At 35.5% G+C, this 16,344-nt stretch overlaps 1 protein-coding gene across 1 annotated transcript; it reads left to right on the forward strand.

Moving 5' to 3' along the window:
• The first annotated feature begins 1,961 nt into the window (after window positions 1-1,961).
• Window positions 1,962-15,089, forward strand: LOC104212572 (histidine kinase 2). Its single transcript, XM_009761873.2, has 14 exons — window positions 1,962-3,172; window positions 4,630-4,902; window positions 5,369-5,860; window positions 6,235-6,510; window positions 7,810-7,979; window positions 8,094-8,306; window positions 8,394-8,580; window positions 8,763-8,814; window positions 8,935-9,164; window positions 9,285-9,383; window positions 11,307-11,968; window positions 12,637-13,137; window positions 13,653-14,129; window positions 14,437-15,089. The coding sequence occupies exons 1-13, from the start codon at window positions 2,780-2,782 to the stop codon at window positions 13,900-13,902; spliced, it is 3,798 nt and encodes a 1,265-aa protein (XP_009760175.1). The 5' UTR covers window positions 1,962-2,779; the 3' UTR covers window positions 13,903-14,129; window positions 14,437-15,089.
• Window positions 15,090-16,344: the final 1,255 nt, after the last annotated feature.

Raw genomic sequence — 16,344 nt, forward strand, 5'->3', positions numbered from 1 at the left:
CTCCAAAAGACTGTTTTTCAAAATTTTCACTTCAAATCACTCACAAAAATTTAAAAATAGTTCAAAACTATATTCATGTCCAAACACAACTCTAACTTTCAAATACTATTTTCACTTGAATTTTTTTTTTTACTTTTTCCCGGAATTATACAATCTTATGTCCAAACGCCCATTTATAATCATCATTTGATGACGACTTTGCGAACACGAGAAAAGACAAAAATCACACAAATTGCCATTTTAATGTGTCATGATATTAGGATGTTACATCATAATTCCCATCTATTTTCGTCATTTCTTTTAAAAGAAAAAGAAAACAATGCTCCATTTATATTGTTTATTTTGGTAAGTGGTACGAAACTATGCTTCTGTAGGATTTTGAGTTTTTTTTTTCTTCTTTTGGTTGATTGTTTTATTTATAATTGTGATATTTTATCGAATTTGTATTTATCTTGATTGTTTTATGCGGTAATTGTTATTCTTATCATTACGGGTAACACATAACTCTATAATGAGGCTTGGACAGATAAGAAAAATTAATTAGTATTTTTTGTCTCTACTAAAATTTGAACTATTATCTCTAAAATTTATACTTACTTTGATTTATTGATCACAATATCACGTATTTAAGTTTCTTTTTGTTAATTGTTCTAATTTCCTTGTCACTTTCACTATGTATATGTCCAAAGAAATATTTTAGCTAGATAAGTTTTTGACGTCATATCCTTCTCTAATTTATATTTTCAAATGGGTGTTGATAATATTCAAAATTTGTTGGTTTCGATCCAATTTTATACTCACAATCTGTCGTTAATCAAAAGGTATAATCATTTGAATATATTCATCAACTAGCTTACCCTATTATAATAAACAATTCTGAATAATTTCTACTACAGATGACTCGTTCAAATTCAAGGAGAGAAAACTCACCTAAGCCAAATTAGACAAACCATGCACAATATTTTTGTATTTATTAATATCACAAGGAATCGTCTAATGATGGTCAAACTAATCATGGCTTTTAATATAAATAATTAGTTTTATAACTTTATTTAACACTATTTAGCATACCATTCATTTACTATTTTAACACTTTAATATTCCTTTTTTAATTTTAGACTAGACACAAGAGTATATTTGGGGTTGGGAAAGTGAGGTGTATAGCGACCCCCCCCCTTCCAACCCCACCCCACCCAACTTTACACAACTAATGGGATGCCCACATCATCAATTACCTTGCAAGAATAAAGTGTAGGATAAGCATGTCAAGTAAGTGGCGCATTTTAGCACCTAGCCTTACTTTTTTACGCCGATTAATCGCCGATTTTCCTAGTTAGCTCCCTTTAGGTCGTAGGCCGTATTATCAAAAGCAGAGATACCTCTGTTTTTCTTTTCTTTTCTATTTTCTTTTCCTCTTCTCCATGTGAACTGAACCAAAACCAACTGGCATTTTCCCACAACCATTCTTTTCTTTCTTCTTTTCTTTTGTTTTTCCCTCTCCCACTCTATATCTACTACTACTACTAGCCTAGTATGTAATTAGAGAATTGGTAGTAACTACGGATGTAAAATTAAAAATTTATGAATTCTGATTTTATCCTCAAATTTAATGTAGGTTAGTTATTAGATTCATATAATAAATTTTCTAATAAAAAAAAAGAGATTTACTTTTACAAATAGCACAAATACACAAATAAAATTTAAGCAAAATTTACTGGATTAGTTGGACCGTACTTAATATTATAGCTCCATCTTAACTAGTATTCCTTTCTCTCATTTTATATGGCACAATTTTAGTTTTAGTTTATTATGAAAAAAACAACATCTTTCCATATTTTAAAATAAGTAACTGTAGTTATGGTTACATTATATTATTATAACTGAAAAGTGATAGTGAACAAATGAAGCATCATAAAACACAGTAAATGGCTGAGTCATTTTCAATCCTTATAGAGGCAAAGATATTATTAGACAAGAAATGATGTAACAAATTTGTATTGTAAAGTGTAACATCTGAAGAAATGCTTAATTTTATGATTAAATTTGGTGCAAATGATAAATATGTGATGATTTTGATTTTTTTCTTTTGCTTTTGTATGTTTTTTTTCTCAACCTTCCCCACTTGGATGATGAGATAATGATGTACTCCAACCTCAACAGCATATACTCAAACACCAAAAACTCAGGAGAGAGAGAGAGGGGAGAGAGAGGTTGTTTTTAGAAAATAAAGGTACTTTCTTTTTATCCCACAAACAAACTGATCATTCATTCCAGTTGTGTTTGCAGTGAAACACAACTGGGATTTACCTCATTTCTATCCATTATGAGATTTTCTGGCAAAAAGTTTTGATCTTGATAGCTTCTTTTGCTTTTTCTGTTTGCTGCTCTACTGTGCTACTGTTGGGTGAAAATAGGAGCTTGATATAGGAAAGAATTCAGAGGGAACTGAATATAGAAAAGAAAAAAAAACTTCTTTTTTCTGTTCCATTCAGTGATTTCATTACAGCTTTGCCAAAATAACATCTGGGTTTTTTAACCACTTGCTGTCTTTAGCTTTTGATGGGATTTTATTGCTTCTTGAGTGAGAAAATTCAATCTTTTTATGTTCAAGAATCTGTTTTTAGCCAATTTCAGAGGTGGGGTTTACAGAAGAGTCTTGAAAACAATAAGTTTCAGCTTTTTTTCTTGAAATTATGAGCTGTGTTTGTAGAGAATTGACTGAAATTCAGGTCAATTATTGAAGATAAAGGGTTGTTCTTGAAAGGGTCATTGACTTTTAATGAGCTTTTCTGCTTTAAGTGGCTTTGCTCTTAAGCTGTCAAGGCATTTTCTGAAGATATGTAGGTGGATTTTATTAAAGATGTCAATAAATTGCAAATTGTTGGGAATGAATGGAAGCTTCTCTTCAAGTTTTAGGCTGAAGAAAGCCAAAGAGTCTTTGCAAGGACCAAATTGTGGGTGGAGTTGGCAAAGAAAGCTTTTGTTTTTGTGGCTCATTTTCTTTGGAATTGGATTTGTTTGGTTGGTTATTAGCTTAAATGGTGTGGTTTATAGTTGGAAGCAGGAGATTTCAGAACCAAATGAAGATAAATCTTATTTTCTTCTAGAACATTTCAATGTCACCAAGCAGCAAATTCAAGCTTTAGCTACCTTATTCTTTGAAAAAGATCAGGTATCCTGCAGTTACTTTGAATGCTTTTGATGTCCTTTTCTTTTGACATTTGAATAGTTGCTGCTATGTTTATATTCTGTTCTGTCACAACTAGTAAAATTTTCTGCAAGGAGAAGGAAAATTTAGAAGATTGCAGATGTAGTGAGAGCTAATTCAATTACATTTAAAAAAATTTAGCTATATGGGGTTAAGTTGCAGACTTTCCGTGTTTGATCTTAACTGCTGAGAGTCTTTCATCTGAGTGAAACCTTATGGCATTTTAAGGAAACCCGCAAGCTATTCATATTTATTAAGGTGCTGGTATTTGTTAAGGTGCTGGTTTCAAATTGGGAAAAGAGTTCCTAAGTTCTCCCGGTATAATCGTGGATGTGGGCATCCAGCATTTCCCTTCCGTCAATTTGTTCCTTCTTCTTGCCTTTTGTTTGTTACTGTTTGCATGGAGTTAAGTAGACACACTCACTTTTATTCATTGAAATTTCACTTATTTTCATTTTTCAGTTAGCACCCTGTAGATCAGATAGGCAAGGTGAATGTTTGAACTTGGTTGGAAGTGTTTGATACTTCGTAAAAGATTTACTCCAATTATAGGCATTCCAATCATTGAAGAAAGCTTCCTTCCGTAAATCAATATGCAGCTGGAATTTGCCCCTCCTACATTGCTAATGTGTAATGGTGTGGCTCTTATGGTTATATTCTCATTTTTGCAAATGGGAAAGCAGTTTGGAATTGCGATTTCCTTAAAAGGTGAAAAACCAAAATTAGGTCTTAGGTAATAACATGTCTCTAATGACCTACCAAAATTTGTTGCATTGCATTGCCTTCTGAAGCCACCGATTGTTTGCTTATTCCAACATGTAACAAAAAATTGTCGGCAGAAATTAAAATTCAAAATAAATGTCCCTCACTTAACATCTTGATTAGAAAAATCAAATACTTTAAACACCTTCAGAAGGTATCTTTGAGAACTTCCTCTAGTTCATTAAAGTTAGCTAGTTTGTAGAGTAAATTTGGAACTCATAAGCGCACTCACCTTAGCTCCTGTAAATTTAACATCATATACAAAACAAACGTTTCAGGCTTGGCTGGGGAAAAGGGAGAAGAGATGAGTGAGTAGAAAAGAGATGGGCAAAATTAATGAAGGGAGTTTTGCCATAGGAAATATAGCTATTGCTTTCTACTTTGGATGGCAGCTTTAGAAATGTAACCTGAAGTTCTGGAATAACATGATAAGCATGGCTTGACGTGTTGTATTACTTGAATGTCACTTTTACTGCTCCTTTTTTTCGGTACTACCTTAGAGACTTTTCTAATATTTGATTTCTGAATTATCAAAAAGAAAATAGTTGTTGAAGGGAAAAGAAAAAAAGAGGTCATCTTTTCATGCTGTTCCCTTTCTTATGCTTAACGATTAGATATCTCTGTTTATATAATTGACCTCAGTGATCTTAACTGTGTAGATTTCATCCTTGAAATGCTCAAAAGGTCCTGGGCAGGAAATGCCTATGAGTACTACCATTACTTGCCTTCTCAAGGTGCTAGGTTCAGAGAATCTGAAGTACGAGCAGCAATATGAGATGGCCGTAGAGAACTTTCAAGCAAAAGGCCAGTGCCCAGTTCCAGATGAGGATGCACTGAGAAATAGTGACATTTCACTAGATGACAAGTCGTTGCCATTTGTTTTGCATCGTTTATCTTCACTAGTCTCAGCAGACCCTCAGTTCTTTCAAAAGGTGAGCCCTTATGAGTGATTAGAAATTGATCTTTAAAATCTTTGCCTTGCGGTTGAGGAAAATTCCATCTCGATTTAGTTGGTTATGTTCATGAAGTCTTTGCACAAACTAATAGTTTACTTAATTGGGGCTCTGTATATTCTTACTTCTCTGTACATTGGACTTTATGGCCAGGAAGTAGTTGTATCATTTAAAGGCTGACTTGCTGATTGGAATTATCCGGATTTTAGTACACATATTTGTACGTACACGTGCACTCTAACTACTACTAATGTGTATATGGCAAGAAGTTCCAACATGCTTTTGTTCTAATGTGTCAATTGTCCTCTCCATGTAAATAATTTGCGTATTCAACATGTGGTCTGAATAATGAGAATATTAAACCTCAAGAAGTGCTTGCTGGATTGGTAAACCCTGTGATTATCTAGATCGCTCACCCCGTTTTTATGTGGTTCATTTATATCAGAAAGCATCACAAATAAGAGAAGTTGGGAATCATAACCCAGATCATTGTAATAGTATTGCCTTCTGTTTCACAAAACTATGCTGGTGGGTCCTTCTCGGGATTGTGGTCAGCTGGAAGATGCTTCAGTTGTGTACAAAATGTGGGGAAAATCAACAGCACAGCTTCGTTCAGCAGCAACCACTGTCTCAACAACTTCATCCGCTACAGCAGTTGCAGCAGCAGCAAGCTCGGATTTCCTCTCGAACTGGTGGGAAGTGGAGGAAAAAGCTTCTTGTTATCTTTGTCTCTGCTGGGGTGATCAGTGCCATCTGGTTGTATTGGTACATGAATGCAGACATTGCATTGAGAAGGAAAGAAACACTGACAAGCATGTGTGACGAACGAGCGCGAATGTTGCAGGACCAGTTCAACGTAAGCATGAACCATGTTCATGCATTGGCTATCCTTGTTTCCACATTTCACCACGGAAAGCAACCTTCTGCGATAGACCAGGTATGATTATATCTTTCATTTAGCTTTGACTCTTATCATATGTGTTCTTCCTCGCCCCCTTCCCTCTTCGGCGGGAGCAGGCTTAGGCTTTTTTGTAGCAATATGGTATGCTCTTTATCCGATCAGAGAACTCGTGCTAAATGAGTGAACTGGAATAGTTATACTAGGAACTGCAACTTGCAGTTTTTATATATGAAATAAATCAACAGAAACTATCATTTAGACAAAGTTTCTGTACCACCCCCTCTCCCACCGCCAAAAAATGACAAAATGAGAAAAGGTTAAAGCATGATAAAGTGGGCAGTTGAAAGAGTGTATGAGTTTGTCTTTGGACTTTGAAAGTAACTATGATATTATGTTCTTGTGTTCTACAGAAAACTTTTGAAGAATATACCGAGAGAACAGCTTTTGAGAGGCCACTTACAAGTGGTGTTGCCTATGCTTTAAGGGTTCGTCACTCAGAGAGAGAAGAGTTTGAGAAGCTGCATGGGTGGACAATCAAGAAAATGGAATCCGAGGACCAAACTTTAGCGCAAGATTATATCCCTGCAAACTTGGATCCTGCTCCTGATCAAGATGAATATGCACCTGTCATATTTTCACAACAAACAGTTTCCCATATCGTCTCGATTGATATGATGTCAGGAAAGGTGTGCATTCTTAGTTAAAAATTCTTCTTCCTCTTTTACTAGTTTATGGAATATCATACTCTAGTAGTAAAACTGGCTTAGATAGATTATTCCGGTATGCGGGTTATAAATACGGATGACAATGGGTGAGGGCGGTTTTGGATGGTGAAAGCTTCACCTGCTACCAATCACCCCGTCCTTCGATGCCCCGTTGTACTAGATTTTCTTCTCCTTTTGCCATTTTAATGTTTTTCATTAATTTTCTTAATGCTTAACCCCTCCCCCCCCCCCCCCCAAGAAAAAATTCAATTCTTTTATTATATGTTTTTCACTATACCTTTTTGTAATATTTCCACCATATAATATTGTTTTTCCTTTACTTGTATTCATCTATCCTTTGGAGGAAAGTAAAAGTTTACTCTATTAAATAAAAACTATTTAACATCAACTATTACAACAACAAACCTAGTGAAATCCCATAAGTGGGGTTTGGGGAAGGTAGTGTATACGCAGACCTTACCCCTACCTTATGAAGGTAGAAAGGCTGTTTCCGAACAACCCCCGGCCCAAGAACAGTAAAAATGAAGTAATCAAGAAACAATAGCAACAACAAGGTAATAAGACAATGGAAGCAAATAATACGAGTAATAACAGAGATCCAGGGATACGAAATACAAGAAAAGTGCCAATCCTACTGAAAATAATAACACACCGTATAAAAACAAGGTACTAGGAATAGGAAAATGCCCGACTAGTACTACTACTACTACTACTACTGGTGTCTGGTAAGACAAGGCTAAACTCTAGACTGTCTATCAACCCACTATCCTAATTCTTGACCTCCACACCTTTCTATCGATGGTCATGTCCTCGGTAAGTTGGAGCAAAGTCATGTCCTCGGTAGGTTTAAGGAAGCAAATAGTCATGCCAAAAGTCAAAAAACAATGAATTGACAAAATTATGGGCCCCACCTTGCCCTCAATGGATTTTCCCACCTAGTCCAGCCCATTGCCATCCTCGGTGGAAAAGGGAAAATTTCTAGTAGTGATGCTTTTGGACAAACTTGATGTCATTGATCAAAGGTGTAACTGTTTAGGCATCAATGATGTCCTGTTTGAGATTTTCCCTAAATCAATATCTCCATTTGAACATGTTGCCTTTGTCTTCTTGTGAAGTTCATGTGTAAGTATCAATAATTCCGCGTTTTCTGGTCTGTGTGTATAAGCCTATATTCTCAATCTGCAAGTTGTAGGCAACTTCCTTATGTGCTTATGTTAACCTGGCTATTTCTTGAGGCTAGTATATTGTTGTTGTTTATAGGAAGACCGTGAGAACATTTTGCGAGCAAGGGCTTCTGGCAAGGGGGTTTTGACGTCACCCTTTAAGCTATTGAAATCCAATCACCTTGGTGTTGTTCTTACATTTGCGGTCTATAATACTCATCTCCCTCCTTATGCTACCCCAGTGCAACGCATCAATGCTACTGTTGGGTAAGTTCCACACCAGAAAGTTGGGATTTACTAGTACAGCACTTGATGTTGTCCTTGTGGTGTTCAAGTCTTTTATCCCTAAATTCTCAATCATTTTGCTTTTGCTTTGAAAAGGTACATTGGTGCTTCCTACGATGTTCCATCATTAGTCGAAAAGCTTCTGCATCAGCTTGCAAGCAAGCAAACTATTGTGGTAAATGTTTATGATACAACTAACAAGTTCGCTCCAATTCAAATGTATGGCATGGATGAGAACGACACGGGATTACTGCATGTTAGCAACCTTGATTTTGGGGATCCAGCAAGGAAGCACGAGATGCATTGCAGGTCGCATAATTGTAGTGTCCACTTATACGTAAACTTTAACGCCATGAATGTGTTACCAGTTTAAAATTATCTTTACTTTTATCACAGGTTCAAGCAGAAACCTTCTCCACCCTGGACAGCAATAGCTGCATCTGTTGGCGTCCTCGTTATCACTCTGCTTGTTGGTCACATCTTCCATGCTGCCATCAACCGAATTGTTGAAGTTGAGGGTCAGTATCAGGAAATGATGGAACTCAAACATCGTGCTGAGGCTGCCGATATAGCAAAATCTCAGGTTTGATCTACCTAATGAATCAGATTATGTTTTACTTTCTTGGTGTCATGTCATTGCATTCACTCGTTGCATGATAACATAGTTCTGAAGTAATTTCCTATCCTCTTAAAATAGATCCATTTCTTTTTTTCATCTTCTGAATACCCTTTCTTTTCTACTCACCTCCTTCCTTCATTTTACAGTTTCTTGCAACGGTTTCTCATGAAATCAGGACTCCAATGAATGGTGTTTTAGGTAATTAACATGCTTTAATTTTACAACTTTGAACTTAATTAACAGAAAGGGAGCTGGAAAAGGGATATTCTAGTTACATATATGCTCAGATATTGATAATAAGTTCTTCAATTTGTACAGGCATGCTTCAAATGCTCATGGACACAAACCTTGACCCTACGCAACTGGATTATGCACAAACCGCTCATGCTAGTGGGAAAGATTTGATATCGTTGATTAATGAGGTTCTTGATCAGGCTAAGATTGAATCAGGAAGGCTTGAGCTGGAGGCTGTTCCTTTTGATCTCCGTGCTGTACTTGATAATGTTTCATCACTCTTCTCAGGAAGATCTCATAAAAAAGGGATTGAGGTACAATATCATAACACATACTCTTTTCGATCCCCTCTGTGTGTGTGTGTGTTTTCTTACTGTCATTGCTCTAGCTAATTCTTGATGCATTGTGTTTTTGTGTTATTTTCGTGGAAACAGTTGGCTGTTTATGTTTCTGATCTAGTCCCAGAAGTTGTTATCGGAGATCCAGGACGGTTCCGGCAGATAATTACAAATCTAGTTGGAAACTCAATTAAGGTTGGTTCACCTTTTCTGATATTGATTCTACAAGAAAGATTAGGGGCTGTTTGATAATCCACCAATTCAGTACCTATATTGAATGCTTTAAATGATTAGATGTCATACTTGTTTGATAATGGAAGCAGAAGATCACGTTATTTATTATGTGCCACTTAAAATGCTTGTTGAATCTGAAAATGACCATCCATAAAATGCCCAATTAACATTTCTCAAATAATATATAAACTAGAATGCTAAAGCCAACATGTTGAAATTATCAGTTAATAACATTTTTGGATGATTGTATAGATGTATTTTAACAAATAATTTTAAAATAACTTAGTATAAGGGTGTGTTTGGTATGAAGGAAAATATTTTCCAGAAAATGTTTTCCAATTTTCTAATGTATGGTTGGCTAAAATATTTTGGAAAATATTTTCCTCCAATTGGAGGAAAATGTTTTCCCTATCAAAAGAACGAAAAATATTTTTCAATACTCTTTTTCAACATTATCCGCCCTATTCCCCATCCCCACAAACCCCACCCACCCCATCCATCTCACCCACAAACCACCCCTATGCACCCACCCCAACCCCTACCCCCACCACCCACCACACCCCACCCACTCTAACCTCGCCCACCATCCACCCTAAATACAAATATTATTAAGAGTGCTTTCTTTTCATGTTGTAAATAGAGTACTTTTTTTAATTTCTAACATAATGAGTATATTCTTTTAATGATGTAGAAAAAGTATTTTCTTTCATTTTAACAAAAAGAGTACTTTTTTTCATGATGTCGAAAAAATATTTTCTTTTATTTTAACAAAAAGAGTATTTTCTTTTCTTGAAATAGAAAAAAATACTTTTTTTCAACAAAATGAGTACTTTCTTTTCATGGTTGTAGAAAAGTATTTTCTTTCATTTCAACAAAACGAGTACTCTCTTTTCATGATGTAGAAAAAGTATTTTTTTTTATTTCAACAAACTAAGTATTTTCTTTTCCTAATGTCGAAAAAATATTTTCTTTCATTTTAACAAAAGGAGTACTTTCTTTTCACGATGTAGAAAAGTATTTTCTTTTTTTTCAACAAAACGAATACTTTCTTTTCATGATGTAAAAAAGTATTTTTTTCATTTCAACAAACTAAGTATTTTCTTTTCCTGATGTAGAAAAAATATTTTCTTTCATTTTAACAAAACGAGTACTTTCTTTTCATGATGTAAAGTATTTTCTTTCATTTCAACAAAACGAATACTTTCTTTTCATGTTGTAGAAATGATACTTTCTTTTTCAACCAAACAAAAGCATTTTCTTTTTGGTTCTCGAGCTCAAATTTCAATGTTGTTCTTATGTGAAAAAGTAAAGTAACACATTTGTTCCTTTGGGTTTGTGTAAATTTTGAAAAGAATAATTAAATTCTTGAATAAAATAGAGTCCGCTGGGGGGGGGGTACATGCAACATGAGGATGTTGGGGAAGGTGGATTGAGGAGAGTAGCATAGAAAAATATTTTATACTCTCTAACCAAACACTAGAAAATATTTTCCGCTCACCAACCAACCAAGGGAAAATAACTGATAAAACCACTCATTTTCCATGAAAACATTTTCCTTCATACCAAACACACCCCAAGTATATAAAATTTTTCCATACATTTAAAAGGTTAAAAATATTAATGTGCTAAACATTCAAAAATCATCAGTTTTTGCATTTATGTTTAATATCTATTCATTGCAGGAGATAATTCAAGTTCACCAGTGATATAAGTGAATATTTTCTGATTTTAAAGTTCATTAACTGATATGAGTTGAGCTTAATGAAAGAAATGAGGATTTATATTGCCGACCCCAACTTTGTTTGTGACTGAGGCGTAGTAGTAGTTGTTCTTGTTCGTTTCATCACTTTTACTTCACTAAGATCTTACTTGTTCATATTGCAGTTCACAAATGACAAAGGGCACATATTTGTCACGGTACATTTAGCTGATGAAGTGAGCAACCCTCATGATGTGACGGATGAAGTCTTGAAACAAAGCTTAACCATTGTTCAAGAAAGGTCAAATGCATCTTGGAATACCTTAAGTGGGTTTCCTGTAGTTGACAGATGGCAAAGTTGGCAAAAGTTTGATAGGCTAAGCAGCACAGAGGAAGAAGTGGGAAAGATCAAGTTGTTAGTGACCATAGAAGATACTGGCGTGGGAATTCCTGTTAAAGCACAAGACCTTATTTTCACACCTTTTATGCAGGCTGACAGTTCAACATCTCGAACATATGGTGGAACAGGTATAGGATTGAGCATTAGCAAGCGTTTGGTGGACCTCATGGGGGGAGAAATCGGTTTTTTCAGTGAACCTGGCACAGGGAGTACATTTTCATTCACTGCTGCCTTTGCAAGAGGAGAAGAAGGTTCATTAGAACGTAAATGGCAACAGTACGATCCAGCTGTTTCAGAGTTTCGTGGTTTAAGAGCATTGGTAATTGATGATAAAAGCATTCGAGCAGAGGTCACAAGATACCATCTGCAGAGACTGGGAATATGCGTCAACATAACTTCAACGATGCGTTCGGCATGCTCATATCTCTCTAGTTACTCTAATACTAGGTAATAAGAGGCAAAATTGATAGAGGTCTGAAGTATCAGATGCATAAGTAGATAGAAAGTAGAACTTCTGCTTAACATGTCTTTCTAAATTCGATCCATGCATTTCAGTTAATATGGTGTCGAAATTTTTTACCTTTTAAAGAATGGGTAAATAGTCTTTACTGCATCACAACATTGTCACTACCCATCTTGAGTTTCTTTTACCTCCGATTACTTATTCTGGAAAGTTAGGCACATAGGGTATATTATACTAAAGTATCTGTAACATAATTCAGGTCAAATAACCTGCAAGATGTCCAACTTGAAACTTGTTGAATTATGTGAATTCCCTAGACTAAATGCTTAAGCTATCAGAGAGTCGATATGTTTATTTAGTTATTTCAAATCTGCAAGACAACCCCTGATGTGCGGGCTTGAGCCAAGCGTGTAGAAGTTTTTTGTTGATGAGTGAAAGACTCGAACCTAGGACTTCTGCTTACTTGGAACCATTTGAATTGTATGAACTGCTTGCATCTAAAAGTTTTAAGTCATTGAAAGTGAGCATTTTCATTTTTGTTTTTGGTCTGTAACATAACTGATTAAATGAGTGATGTAGATCTTCAACGTGCTGTTATTTAATGCTGTTGGCATTATTGATTCATTCAGTTGAATTTTTGCTTGTTTTGCAGTGCATTGGGACATTTAGCTGTGGTTTTTGTTGACAACGATAGTTGGGATAAGGAAACTTCTCTTACACTTTGTAATATGTTGAAAGAGCTCAGACCAAATGGCTCAACTACTGCTTTGGGAAAGCATCCAAAAATTTGTCTGTTATGTATGAGCACTATGGAGAGAGATGAGCTCAAATCAGCTGGAATTGTGGATCACGTGTTAGCAAAGCCTGTGCGATTGAGTGGGTTGATAACATGCTTTCAAGAAGCCATTGGCTACCAAAATAAGAAGCAAGTAACCCGAGGAAAACCTTCAACTCTTGGAAGTCTGCTGACGGGCAAGCATATATTGGTGGTAGACGATAATGCTGTAAACAGAAGAGTGGCAGAAGGTGCTCTAAAGAAGTACGGGGCGATAGTGACCTGTGTAGACAGTGGAAAGGCTGCTCTAGCACATCTTAATCCACCACACAAGTTTGATGCTTGTTTTATGGACCTCCAAATGCCTGAAATGGATGGGTAAGTAACTTAATCTGTCTCTAATTCTTCCTTCTTGCGAAGTTATGCAGATGCTGAGTGTGTAGGTGAAGAACATATTGGGGTGGGGGGTTTGCCTTGTGTTAGCTTAAAGAAATGCTTATAATTAGCCTACTTGGAGCCTTGGAGGACACCAACATTGTGTGAGAACTGAGAAGCGCACAGGATTTTCTGCGTCCTTGTATGGCTGAGATAGATAAGTTGGTAGTTGAATGGACTAGCTCTAGTTTCAGTGGGGAATGAGTTTAATGGTTCGATTGGGTTAATTTGTAACTAGATTTCCATATGCTTTTTATCTGTAACATTTTCTGGAAGAGGTCTTGATCATACAATGGACTTAAACTTGAGCAAGTTGTAGTTTACTCCCCCCCCCCCCCCCAAAAAAAAAAATAAAATAAAATAAAGGAATCATCTTTTGCCAACACCAAGCGAGTCTGTAAATATTTGATCACCTAATTCACGAGCACATCTTTGATGATCTCTATCTCCGTATGCAGGTTTGAAGCGACAAGACAAATACGCAGTCTAGAAAACATATACAACGAAAAAGTCGATTCTGGTGAGTTACTTCCCAGCATGTCTACTAAAGTGGCTCATTGGCACACCCCAATATTAGCAATGACAGCAGATGTAATTCAAGCAACAAATGAAGAGTGCATGAAGTGCGGGATGGATGATTATGTATCGAAACCGTTTGAAGAAGGACAACTTTATTCAGCAGTGGCACGCTTCTTTGAGTCAGGTTGATTAGGACGTTGTTTACCGTGCAGCGGCGTCATTTGAGGTCCAGACTGATGGTTTAGTTAACTTGTTTCCGGGATAAAGGGCCTAAGTTATTTGGATATCTAACGGATTCCTCTGTTGGTAGCAGAGGACGGAGTTTTGGCCAGTCAGATGTCTGACAGCCGATTCCCACTGTTGCTGCTGGATGATTTAGCAGCTCATCCGAAAAACATCTACTCTTCCCTTTTGTGGTAACTTCCTGCCTCTTTATCAAATAAATGGACTTTCTTCCTTTGCATCTTAAACATTAGTTATATCAAATGAAATGTCTTCTTCCTTCGTGAAGCTTTTCTACTTTGTATAGATTGATTTGTAGCCCTTTATATTGAAGTAAACATCTGTTTAGGACCCCATTCCTTTGTAGATTTGTTATGCAAAAGCTTTCAACTCCTCTGGAAATGCATGAAAAAAGACAGGAATTCGATGGTGTGCTTGTATACATATTTCGGTGATACTTACTCGACCCATGCACATGTACTGACGTCCATTCATTTGCAGGAATGATGGCTAACAACCAGTAGGTACGGAAAATAATGCATGGATACTCCTGGACTGCAACCAATCGCTGACAAAGACTATTCTATCATACGGCAACTCCCACGTGAAGGCAATAACAGAAGAAACTTTGTTCTGCATATGTATATTACACCTTTTTTCTGTGAAGTTCCTGAGACTTGAAGCCAGTTTGCTAACTCCGTTGAAGCAGGTTCGTGCCAAAATGCTCATTTTCCTCTGTAGGTCCCGAGATGTATCCTGTATTTCAGGTGATCTCATAGAAAACGATGTAAATAGCGTAGAAGTTTGAGAAGGGCAGCTTCAGGTATGCAAGCCATGAGAGTTAATTATAGTTGGTTTTTTCATTCTGAACCATTTTTTTCCCTTTAATTTCACCCGAGTAGGGAGTTGAGTTTAGGAAGTAAATTGTGGCTATTATGAGATCAGGTTAGATTAGGCTCTACAATGAAAATTCTTTGTTGATGATTAGGTTTTTCTACTTGTATAAGTGTTCTGTAATGAGTCAAGTATAGTGAAAGCTGTAGATTGTATAATATTCTGTAAATAAAGGTGCTGAATATAGGTTGAGCTTGGTGTTGTAAGTGAAATAGTTTGAACTGTTGAATACTAAAATGTGACATATCTTTTGGTGTGAATATGAATTCTTTGCATTGTAATGATTCAGTTTCTTGAAGAAGGAGAAGAAAGATTAGGTTTATGTAATGGTTGCCTACGATTGTGAACTAATATACATACAATATTTCAGAAGATTGACAGAATCGGAACTTCAATTTGTTTCAAAATTTCCATTTTGATGGCCTGAAAATAATTATATCATTTAACGGGTGAGAAGACGTATATAATAAGCTGGTTGTAATAATCTGGATAGTGGATTATATACACAGGCGAGGTCAGGGTGTCAATGGATATCGATTAAACCAACTGAATCATACTGTACCGAGCCAATTTTTTAGTTTTCTTTTAAAAAATTTATAGGTTTTTATATAAATCTATAGCCGTACCGATAATTAGGGTAGGTATTTTATTTTTTGAAAATAGATTGAAAAAATATCGAACCGTACCGAATAAATTTACACGTGAAAATTATATTTATATATTAAGTTTAAAAAATAATAAATCATTAAATTTTTCTTTGGGCCTTGGAATTATGAAAACGGTTACACGGCAACAAGTTATTAAACTCAAGATCCTCATTCCCAAACCTATTATGTTACTCCTACTTAAACTAAATTATTTCCGGCATATTCACTAGAAAGTCACAAAGTATTCTAGCGATTATGAGTTGCAAATTACAATATACTCCCTCCGGTCCACAATAAGTGACCAATTTGCTTTTTTATTTTGGTCCAAAACAAGTGTCCAGTTATATAATCAAGAAAAAGTTCATTTTTTTCTTCAAAATTACCTTTATGTACGTATCCCTAAAAAGTCATTTACTCCTCACATTTGATAAGAGAAGTGTTACTATAACTATGCTGCAATATTTAATTAAGGGTAGTTTAGTCACACTAACTATTTTTATTTAGAATTTAGTATTTCCTTAATGGGTGTTTCCAAAACAAATTGGTCACTTATTGTGGACCGGAGGGAGTATTAAATATGTTTCGTTCTGTATGATTTAGATTTATCTTTTTGAATATTTAATCTTCGATAGACTTTATTCTTGAGTCCCAACTTGGTTAATATCTTTCCACTCAGTTTTTTTGTTTGTTTGGTCTTTGCTTCGTTTCTTTTAAGTTGTTGTAGTTGATGGATCTATACTCTGACCATCTTTCATGTTCTTAATTAATCACCTTTTAAATAGTAAAAATATCTAAACAATTTTGCTAAGTCTTATAAAAGTATATATATGTTATTACATTCTACTTCTAGTAGTGACTTTTACATCGA

This window comes from Nicotiana sylvestris, chromosome 7 (assembly GCF_000393655.2).
Source record: "Nicotiana sylvestris chromosome 7, ASM39365v2, whole genome shotgun sequence".
Taxonomy (NCBI): Eukaryota; Viridiplantae; Streptophyta; class Magnoliopsida; order Solanales; family Solanaceae; genus Nicotiana; species Nicotiana sylvestris.

Coding starts and splice junctions, on each gene's coding strand:
- LOC104212572 (XM_009761873.2), top strand. CDS start 2,780: ATGAGCTTTTCTGCTTTAAGTGGCTTTGCTCTTAAGCTGTCAAGGCAT. Junction 5,861..6,234: donor AACCTTCTGCGATAGACCAG/GTATGATTATAT, acceptor TGTGTTCTACAG/AAAACTTTTGAAGAATATAC. Junction 8,815..8,934: donor TCCAATGAATGGTGTTTTAG/GTAATTAACATG, acceptor CAATTTGTACAG/GCATGCTTCAAATGCTCATG.